The 11,059-nt window shown below is 44.0% G+C and overlaps 1 protein-coding gene across 1 annotated transcript in view; it reads left to right on the plus strand.

Moving 5' to 3' along the window:
* LOC147028153 (scavenger receptor cysteine-rich domain-containing protein DMBT1-like) overlaps nucleotides 1–10,262 on the plus strand; it is a 123,217-nt gene extending 112,955 nt beyond the window's left edge. Inside the window, exons 4-6 of the mRNA XM_085876541.1 lie at nucleotides 1,686–1,870; nucleotides 8,497–8,675; nucleotides 9,970–10,262. Of these exons, the coding sequence (XP_085732667.1) occupies nucleotides 1,686–1,870; nucleotides 8,497–8,670 (359 nt within the window). The 3' untranslated portion in view covers nucleotides 8,671–8,675; nucleotides 9,970–10,262. The remainder of the gene's footprint in view (nucleotides 1–1,685; nucleotides 1,871–8,496; nucleotides 8,676–9,969) is intronic.
* Nucleotides 10,263–11,059: the final 797 nt, after the last annotated feature.

The following is an 11,059-nucleotide window of genomic DNA, read 5'->3' on the forward strand; positions in this document are numbered from 1 at the left end:
TTTTTTTGAATGAGGCTCACTTGGTGACTGTACCTGGAGGGTGTTTGAGTGTGGAGGAGTAGCAGCTGAAACCCAAATCCTATCCAGGTTCCTTGTGATGACTTCATCTTTACTTTTTGCTTGCTTGGTTCCTTCTGATTACTCCAATTCAGGACTGTACCTATTTGGTCTTCCGTTTGATTTAAATTAAATTTCTTTTTTATCCCACTCTGAATTCAATTGAACGATAATAAAAAAACGTCATGGGTCAGGCTCAGGCTCAGGTGCCCGATCGAAGCGAGGTTGCATCAAAGTGGGACATCTTGGTACCCGTTCATCACTACCAGCCGTTATAAAGTGGCAGTTATAGTTATGTTTATTAGTAATTATGTAATGCATCAGTACGCAAACACTACACACAAAATGCACTACACAAAGCAAGTTCCGGTGAGGGTCTGCAATCTCTGATTGCTCTTTTTCTTGTTGTTTAACTCTTTCTCGCTTTCTCTTCCATCTGCCTCACTTTTCCCCCCATCTTCTTCCTTTATTTTTCTTCGTTATTCCCAATGCTACTGTATTCTGAAAAATGTCATTCAATCATAAACGTTCAGGTGAACCAGTCACATCAATACCAGAGTTATAACGACATGACAGAGGCTGGCCACTCGGTATTGGGTAACTCACCTACTGGCACCTCAACACGACTACTTCTTCACCTAGACACATGCCAACATTGCAGAAATTGGAAAGCTTGGATTAGTTGGAGGAGAAGAGGGAGGGTGGGGGAATTTGAAGCAATATTAGTGAAGCTCGACCCCATCCAGGCAAAATAAAACCGCTTGCTTAAATAACAAAGCACCATCTCAAATTAGCATCCACCCAATGCCTCGTGGATGTTAAATGGTGGCTGTATATATCCTATCTACATAATTTACTACACAATTTCCCTTGCACTACTTCAGCAACTCCTTCAGGCCCTTTGCCCTGTACCCTTAAGAACCACAAGAGCATCAATTGCATGCTGGAAACCCCACAACTTAAGTTCCACATCAGTCATGCAATAACCTGAGTTTGACAAACATCACCACTCCTTTATCACATTTATATCGAAATCATAGATCACCTTATCTATCCCATTCAAAGGCGAATTGTCCCCAATGGAACTGCAATCGTTTTGTCCACAAATTGTCCCCCAAAGGAACTCCTTCTGTATCCATATTTTCCACCCATTGCGTCCATTCCCCCACACACCCATTGTTTGTCCAAATCTCCCTCTATTTTGTCCTTCAACTCCGCTGTTGGTGCTCCCCCCTCTCCCCCACACCCACCTCTACTGTTCCTCTTGTCCTGTTATGTTCTGATCCATTCAACGTTTGAGCTCTTCCACGAGCATTGACTCTGGATACAATAAAAATGTTTAAAGAGAAAGTCCACCTCTATGTTCTCAGGCTAAATTGGGATTGGCAATAAATCCCGCTTACAACCTGTGCTGCCCAAACCCAGAAGCAAGTTGTTGTATACTGAGCAAGGTTTCTCATTGCCCTGGGCGAGATGTATTTTTCTGTTCATATATAACTGCAACATTGATACTCCTTGTGAAATGTGAATTGTATCATTTTCATCATGAGTCCACTGTTTTCCAACCGGCATTGAGCTCGGTTTGTTTCTGTGTTTAAAATATTCGATTTGTTAAAATGTCATCGCAGGCGATAACATTATTTTGGCCTGCAACAATGATTACATGGAAATCTCTATCCGTGCTGCTTATGTTGACCACGTGGGTTACACCGGATCTAACATCCACCTGAACAACCCGTCCTGTAGAGGACAGCATGTGGGACGGCGTCTCAGTCTTCAGACACCATTGAGTAGCTGTGGAACAACTACTGAGGTGAGCCATTCCTGGATGGGAATTTAATATAACACCACTGGGTGAGAAAATAACTATCAATTCAAATTACAAAGAATGGTACTGTTATGTTTGTGGGGTAGTGATCAGTAACTAGTTTAAAACCCGAAACAATGTTTGTGGACATTTTTAACATGCATAAGTACATGTTGTTCATTCAAGTTATCTGCATACCGTCGTGCAAGACAGGTAAGACACTGTCTAACTGAGATGGCAGATAGGGTAAGACGTATCATCCATCTGTTCCTCTTCAGTGAATTGGGCAAGGTAAGGTAAAACGAGCATTATGAACTTTTCCCCTTCCACTATGAAGTGGAAGGGGAAAAGTTCATTGTTAGGTCAGGCCAGATCAGATCTCTGACTTGATTCAGGTAACATGTAAAACCTGTACTAACCTGTTTCATGGTCGGGTTGCTGGCGACTAAACCGTCTCGCTCACCAGGAAACCTGTTGAGGAGGGTGTATGGATATTACTACTGGACTAAGTTAAGTTGCACTTACTACTGGACGGGTCGCTCTGATGGTTACCATGCTCAAGGAGTTGCTATAGCTGTGTCCAATAAGCTGACTCCCACAATAATTAAGGTAACACCGGTCAATGAGCATATTATGAGACTGAGGATTGGTCACCCTTTGGATGTCATTTCCTTGGTCTCTGTAGATACTCGGACTAAGGCGAGTGATCTTAATGTGAAGGAGGCATTCAATGCCATGCTCGAGTCTGTAGTTGTCCAGTGATCTTGGCGGGATAAACTTCTAATTTGGGGGGATTTCAATGCAATGACTGGCACTGATAGGGATGGTTACGAGATGTGTGTTGTTTCCCATGTGTCAGGAACTGTGAACCAGAATAGCACTAATTTCCTTGACTTTGCAAGAAGTCATGGACTTAGGATGGTTGGTTGATGCTTTCAGTGCCCACAGGCTCATTGCTGGAATTGAAATTTGAATACTGGCCAGTGGTGTGGCAAAGGAGATTGACCACGTGCTCGTTGATGCTCACTGGAGAATGCCCCAGAACTGCTGGATCAACCGGAGTGCTCAGTTCCTCAATACCAACCACCAGGAGTGTTTTCGCAAATCTGAAGTTGCAGATCAACTTCAGGTGAATGGTTTTATCATAGCCTCGGCTGGATGTTGGCAAGCTGAGGAATTTGTTAACAGGCTGAGCGGGGATTTGTTTTGTGGGATCCTGAAGAGTGGTGGAGTGCCTTCAAGATGACCATCTTTAGTGTTGCCGCTGGTTGTCTTAGAACCCACCGTTAGGAAAAGAAGAACGTTGTCTCCCAAGGAGCAATGGATACAATTGACCAGAGTCGCAGAGCTGAGCTGTTCAAGGTGCTGAGGCGTATCACTGTATGTTCGCTGAGGGGGGACAGGGAGTCCTGTGTGTGTGTGGAATCTGTGAAACGGGAGAGCATCACCTGTGGTCAAGTGACTCTCATCCTGCTTACAAAGGAAATTGTTCATTGCATTCCTCCAAGCCTGTCCCTCTGTGTACTGCAGTTTGAACGGAGTGTGGTGGGCTCTTGACAGAGGAGTCTGAAGTGAGGGCCTGCTTCGTCAGTTACTTTGAGTGGCTGTACCAGGCTGACCCACCAACTGATGAGTTGGATGTCAGGGCTGTTACTCTCCCTCTTGTTGACCCTCCAATTGACTGTGAACCGCCTTCGTTTGTGGAAACACATGTTGCCATGAACCAGTTGAAAGGGGATAAAGTTCCTGGGATCTGTGGCACCAATGCTGAACTTGTCAAGGCTGGTGGAAATACTTCACTTGTGTCGTTGCATGCAGTTCTGTGTTCTCTTTGGAGCACAGGCATCTTCCCAACTGAGTGGAAGAGGGGTCTTGTTGTCCCTCTCTGGAAATGGAAGGGTGATCGCCAGGAATGTAACAACTTCAGAGGGGTGATGCTGCTATCAGTGCCAGGCAAGTTCTTTGCTTGAATAATACTTGATAGGGTTCGCCACCATCTGCTTGAGAACCAGCACCAAAGCAGTCAGGCTTTCCACCAAAGAGGACAACGATTGACCATATCCTTGCTCTTCCGGTCCTCAGCGAATGCAGGCGAGAGTTTAAAGAGGGGCTGCTCACAGCCAATGTTGATCTCTGCAAAGCTTTCAATGCAGTGAATCGGGATGTTCTCTGGAGGATTCTCAGTCTTCGTGGGGTGCCACCAAAACTAATCAATCTGATTTCTGAACTATACTCTGGTACTGAGAGTGCTGTGAGATGTGATGGTTCCATCTCTGACTTATTTCCAGTTGTTACTGGAGTTCGTCAGGGGTGTGTACTGGCCCCCACACTTTTCAGCACTTGTATGGACTGGATTTTAGGGAGGATGTTGGAGAGATCAAGCTGCGGTGCATCGTTTGGGAATGTCAAGATCTCTGACCATGATTTCGCAGATGATGCAGTCATCTTTGCAGAGACATTGGATATCCTTATGTGGGCTTTCCAGGTGCAGAATGTGGAGTCAGAGCCACTGGGATTATGGGTTGCCTGGGTCAAAACTATGATCCAGGCTTTCAATGACATCTTGGATGGTAATATCCTGTCTCTACCTGTTTGTGGCAAGGATATTGAGGTCACGGAGAGATTCACTTATCTTGGCAGTGACATTCATGTATGCCTGGTGTTGGCTTTTTGGTTGGGAGGGTGGGCTCGGCATCCCAGCATCTTGATTTCAAATCCCGCTCACCTGTTGAATTAATACCAGGTGGGGTTAACTCAACCTGTCATCCGTCCAAGGTCGGCAAAATGAGTGCCAGCTTGCTGGTATCCTGTGTCGGAGTGGCGAACCACCCAGGATTGTGCCCAATAGCCAAGGAGACTGCTTCGGCAGCACCAATGCCCTGCACTGATGGATGGATATTCATGGGGTGCCACCAAAACTAATCATCTGGTCCCAATGGATGGATGGATATTCATGTCTCTGCTGGCTGTGAGCCAGAGGTCAACAGACATCTGGCTCAGGACTGGGGAGTCATGAATTCACTGGATCATGGGGTGTGGCGCTGCCGGTACCTGTGTGGGAGAAAGAAAGTTTGAGTTTTCAGGTCGATGGTGCTTCCAGTGAGCTCTCTGGATGTGAGACTTGGACTCTGTCCAGGGATCTGAGACAGAGACAATTCCTTGGTACCAGCTCTCTTCGGAGAATCCTTGGCTGTTGCTGGTCAGACGTTTTGTTCAATGAGCAGTTGCTGAGAGAGATTCAAATGAGATTTGTTACCTGCATAGTCCATGAGCATCCGCTGCGGCTGTCTGGACATGTGGCTCATTTTCCTGATGCTGACCCTGCTCACCAGATTCACTCAGCGGGGGAGCCTCTTGAGTGGAGGAGGCTAATGGGCCAACCACGTATCTCATGGTTACAGCAGGTTGATCAGCATCTCCAGGAGATGGGGATGGGCCAGGGGTTTGGCCAGACCGATGCCCCTGGAGTACCGGCGGAGAGTCGAAACAGCATTGTGCTACTCCGGCACATGCTCAGATACCTGACCTGACTTGTGCGTCAATTTATTCAAGTGATCGATAATTAATTTCATCCATGGAGCATTATATTCCAGCATGTGTTGGTAACTGCTTGGATTAATTGCCTCGATTGTGGTTAACATGAGGTTGCTGTTCACATGATAATTCTCTTTGAAAAGGTACGAAAATTATTTTGTTGTTTACGAATCCTGGACTAATAATACTGTTACATTTGTGGGGGGGGGTTGTTATGTCTTTAAAGGGTAGCTGGAATGAAGTATTGTTTGTTTGAGCCGGTAGCATCTCAATGTATTAAGTAGGGACGTAGACGTGCTAATTTGTCTCGTAAATGTGCATTTCTGAAAGGGAGAAATGTGTAATCGTCAAGCAAATAGCTCGAAAAGGGGATTTGGTAAGTAAGTTGTCTTTCATGTTTTCCTTTGCTATAACAGTGACAAGCTTCAGAAGAGAGGTGTACGGTGTCCAGAGAGGGAGGACAAGCCTGCACAACTCGGTGAATAACAGGCCGAGAGAGAGAGCCAAAGGGAGAGTCTGAAGCTTCAAAAAGGCCAGAAAGGTTGAGAGATATCCAATGGGTGAGCCTGGAAGCTTTGAGAAGAGGAGGACGCCACATAAGAGAGCGGAGCCAGAGCAAGAGCGAGAGGCCAGTTCATAAGAGAGAAATGATCAAGCAGGGACATTCATGACTTGGTTGAGTTTCCACCGACCATTCCCATGTTAACTCGGTGCTGAGGATAGGAAAGAAAGAAAGAAGAAAAGAGGAAGGAGAGAGGAAGTTGGTGGAAAGTCGTCTGTTGGTCGTGGTTGAAACTGAGTTGTGATTGGACCGGCAGAGCTACGTGTGACCTCTTTGCTGTGTTGAAACAGCCGGTGGAGCACGAGCCAGGAAGGTCGATCTCAGCTGGGTTTGTCTTCCGCTGTCATCCCTCACCTTCATCTACTGGATTACCGCCATCGTCCTTCACTTCTCTCCTCGACCAAACGGTGCCGGGCTTGTAAAGACGGGAGAAAGAGAAAGGATTCACTGGTGTGTGTGTGTGTGTGTGTGCGCGTGTGCGCGCGTGCGTGTGCGTGCGTGTGTGCGAGCGTAGAAAGGGAGGTTTGCATTTGCTGTATTTCATTTATCATTTATATTTATTTCTTCTTGCCAATTTATCGTGAACTGCTTCGTGTCCCCTTCGCCCGAGAGAAAGTCTCAACGTTTGTCCTCCACGGTCCCCTTCTCTTGCAGGGTTTGCTTCTTGATTGTTAATACAAGTTGATAATTTGATAAAGGAATACATGACACCTTCCTCGTCCTGTTTTTCTTCGAGTAATTTGGACCGCCGGGATTGGCCTTGTCAGTAACGCCTCCAGAGGAGATTATAACCGTTCAGCATCTGCAGGCAAGACCCCACGTTTACGGGGACCCGTTAGTGGCCTCCATGAGCACGACAATACAATCAGAGGGAATGTAGGTGAGAAGAGGACGACAACGCTCAAGAGAGATGGTCCCAAATATATTATCATAGCCATAAAGAAAGTACTCAAAAGTGTATCTGTAGGTGCTTTCAAGCTCTTACTCCTCATGGATATGAATATGTGTGGGTATGCCAAAAAAACAAATCCAAACCCTCCATTTTATTCACCGTTAATTTATTTTTAGGTAATTCAAGCCAAGCAGCTTGTAGAGCGCTCACCAAGTGGCTTAAGCACTCAAGCAAGCACTCCAATGGAACTGGTGAAGCAAGCACTGCATCGCCACGGCTTGCAAACATCGGTTGATAAGGAATGGCTGGCTTGGCAAGCGATTAGCAATGTATACAGCGATTCGTAGGTATGAAGCTTGATCGTACAGAAACCATTGCGACCTGTTGCAAGGTAAGGCATTTTCAGGAGGCCAAATCACAATAGTGGTCGAGACCCCTGCGAGGTGAAGTTTGGCTGACCAAGGATAAGCCTTTTATGAAGGTAAGCCGTTAATTATCTTCAAGAGAGGTTCTTAAATTTACTCAAACACACAGTTTTCATTTATGCACTCCCTTGGAGTTCTCTTCGTATGCATGCAAAGTTTTGTGCCGCTAGGTTATATGGTTTTGGAGTTATGGAGGACACACACTGACTGACACACGCTGATGTCTCTCTTATTTCAAATAATGATAGCTGCGGTCCTGTAAGAAATGATGCCCTGGACAAATGAAGAAAAATATTTTTCTCTGAAATCCAAACTCAGAGAGTTCATTCAAGGGAAAATTTAACTGCAGATGGCCCATGAAAACAGAATATTCAAATGAATGAAAAATTTTGAGAGCAAGGAACTGTGCACAAATTAAACTCAAAATCAACAGACAGACCAACTCCTTTTGGACGAACTTCGCTGAGAACTCCTGAGGTCATTGATAGGGTACAGCAGTTGGTCGTAAACTGTCCAAAATGTCCCTGAGCTGCCGCAGTCAAGAACATTGACTGACAGTGTCAAGTCTCAGGAGGACTCTCCATGACGACATGAAACTTTATTCATACGAAACACAAGTCAGATACAAACTCACTTTCCCAGACAAAAACGAGCATCTCGAAATGGCTCTGATTTGTGGATAAAATTGAGGAGAACTCTGGTTTTCTCATCGACATTTGGTTCTCTGACGAGGCTTTCATGGTCAAGTCAACTTAAGGAACAATCTCTATTTGGGCACAGTACTGCCTCATGAGGTTTGCTTGAGACCCTTACATTAGGTCCATCCTACTTGCCAAATGTAAGTGCATAATCAACAACTTCACCCCTCTTGTTAAAATCTGTATTCAGTGCAGAAGTGGACATTTGAAGCATGTGATCGACCGAATGCCAAAGTGAAGTCTCACAAGTTACGGGCCTGATATTTGGTGCATGTGTCACACAAAATGTGGCACATTTTCCTGGAGTTTCATTTAATTCAGAATATGAATTAATGTATTGTGGATTTATGGGGGGTTTTTTGGCATACCCTGTAGATCATTAACATATTGAAAGTCGTTATCCCATGGAGATGAGGGTAGAATGGTGTTAGGAAAGTTCAAAGGCATTCTAAAACATCACATTCACTGCTTTGGCTGTGATTGATTTATAATCTTAATTTTTCTTTCATTTATTTAAACAGAACAATGGCCATGAAGTGATTCACAAGAATATTGTGTGGGCCAGAAAGGAGCACAAGATTATCCGCCTACCCGTGCACTGTGTTTCCAATGGACAAGGCGTAATGAATGCTGTCCTGGGTCTATTAACGGAGCATCCATCTCGGAATCTCATCGAGTCCATGCTGAGGGACTGAAAATGGTAACAGGTTGGGGAAGGGATACTGGGATTAATTTCTGAATGGTATGCCACCTTCATTGGCCATTTTTCATGACTGATTACAAAAAAAACAAAAAACACTTTACAACTGTCCATCTTTCAGGAACCTCCCATTGCCAACGTCGATTCTGTGACCCATTCTGGACAGACGATGCATGATAAATTTACTTGTATTTGAAGATAACAGGTGGGCTGCATGGCTTAGAGGTATGCATACTCACTTTTGAGCTGTCTAGCCTCAGTTTGAATATCAGTTAAGGTATCAACTGCCATCGTGGTGTTTCACAAGCAGGGTGATTAATCAATGTGTACCGTCCCTCAGATGGGTGTGAAACTGGGTGTGCCCTATGCCACCATTAGTTTACGGACACTAAATATCCAACAGTGTCCTTTTCAGAGAGTAGGTGAGGTATCACTGGCAGGAAATTATTTTCAAATTACTGCCCTGACTTCCAGTGTCAGAGTAGTGACTCATCCAGGATTGTAACCCGAGATGAGAAACTTCTTCACCAGAAGTGATGCTCTGTCTAGCTCGAGAGCTTAGTACATGATGATTGACTTCCCATTTTGTCACCATATAGCAACAATAGTGCATTAGAGAACACAATATGATGGATCATGTCCTTCCATCATGGATAACCGCTCAAGCAATGAATCAGCTGTATCACTACGCCTCATTTTTGAAAGTCTGTTGCATTCTGCAATGAAGATTTTCCACAGCTTTCTGGAAGATAGAACAAAGTTCTAACCCTTTGGGTTCTGAAGGTTTGATGTTTTCTTGAGGGTTTCCAAAAGGTGTGGAACGTGATAAACTCCCAGAAATCATGCTTTTTAGTTTTTTTGGTGTCAGAGCTTGAATAAACAGGAAAGATGGACAGTTGGTATGGCTATCAAAGTGGAACTTTAGAAAAAGATTGTTCCTTCTTGGACTGCCAAGAAGCTCCTCCAAAGAGTTTTAAAAGTAACATCCTTACAGCCACAGTTGCTTACAGCCACAGTTACCTTACAGCCACAGTTGCTCTGTCAGAAGTACTCTGAAGATTGTTACAGGAAGAGGATAGAACAATTGTTAAAATGAATAAAATAAATGTTCTTGCCATGAAGTTTGAGTTGTCATCTGCAATATTCCTGTGCTTTTAAACGACATTGAGTCACTGCTGTTTTTTTCACATTGTTATTTCAGTTTATATTATTGTGAAGTCCAAGGAATCTCAAGAGATATATTTTTGAGGAATACAAATTACGTTTCATGACATTGATATTGTTTCTTTTACAGATCAGGGGAACAGAGGAGAGCAGTAAATGAAGCATTGTGGAAATGAAGAAAATGTTTGGTTATTCCTTTAATTCATTGACAATATTGGTGGTGGTCATACCCGATGATCCTTTAGATAAAAAGTCAACAAGGGAGAAGCTATAAAAATCAATATTACTTATAGAGCAAGACATTTATTGAAGTGATTTTTTGTGGCTTTTTTAATCACTTTAAGTTTCCAGTAAATTAGAGTTACAAGAAAGTGCATATTTCTTTTATTATTATCAACCAATAAAGTTTCCAAAACATTAAATGACCTGAAATGTCTGCTTGTATCGATATTGACTGATGGATTGAAACTTTCCAATGTGACGACCCAGATGTTTTTTTTTGTTTTTTTTTTGTATACCATGTCGAGGCTCATATAAGAGCTATCACACAGAACATATAACAAGGCAGGAGATGAGGGGCAGGAGAGGGAAGCACAAAATAATAGAGAACAGAGACCATGGGAGATCTGTGAAAGGGAGAGGGATGGGGTGGCGGTACACAGGGTAAACAAGATGGACATTACAGGGACTTTCAGGAAGGAAAATGGAATTTAAAGGAGGTGAGTTTGGGGTGGATTAATGGGGATAGAAAAAGATCAAGATTTTAGATGGGGGAACAGATGAGATGATGTGAGCAGCTGTTTTGAAGACCTATAGTGAGGAGTGGGATTGAAGAGAGTGTGGGAGTTTGTTTCCAGAGGCAGGAAAGAAGAGGAATCTTTATAGTCTAATTCTAATAGATCATTTATTGCAATGGTCCCCAACCTTTTGATACCACGGGCCGCATTCACTACTCTCAAGGATGTTGGGAGCCAGAAAAAATTGATGCATTTTATTGAGAAACTTGATACTGAGAAACATTTTCAGAGTCACTGAGAAACTTGATGCATTTTTTTCAGTCAATGAGAAACTTGATACTGCTTCTGCTCTCCCAGGATCGAGTTGATGTCGGGCACCAGATGGGAGGAAGCAACACGAAGAGTGTCTTCCAGGTGCATGTCGGACAAGGCGTTTCGGTTCTTGTTCTTGGAGTACTTCAGCTTGCTGAAGAACTGCTCGCA

This window comes from Eptatretus burgeri, chromosome 4 (genome assembly GCF_056783735.1).
Source record: "Eptatretus burgeri isolate ZD-2024b chromosome 4, Ebu_testis_v1, whole genome shotgun sequence".
NCBI classification, from domain to species: Eukaryota; Metazoa; Chordata; class Myxini; order Myxiniformes; family Myxinidae; genus Eptatretus; species Eptatretus burgeri.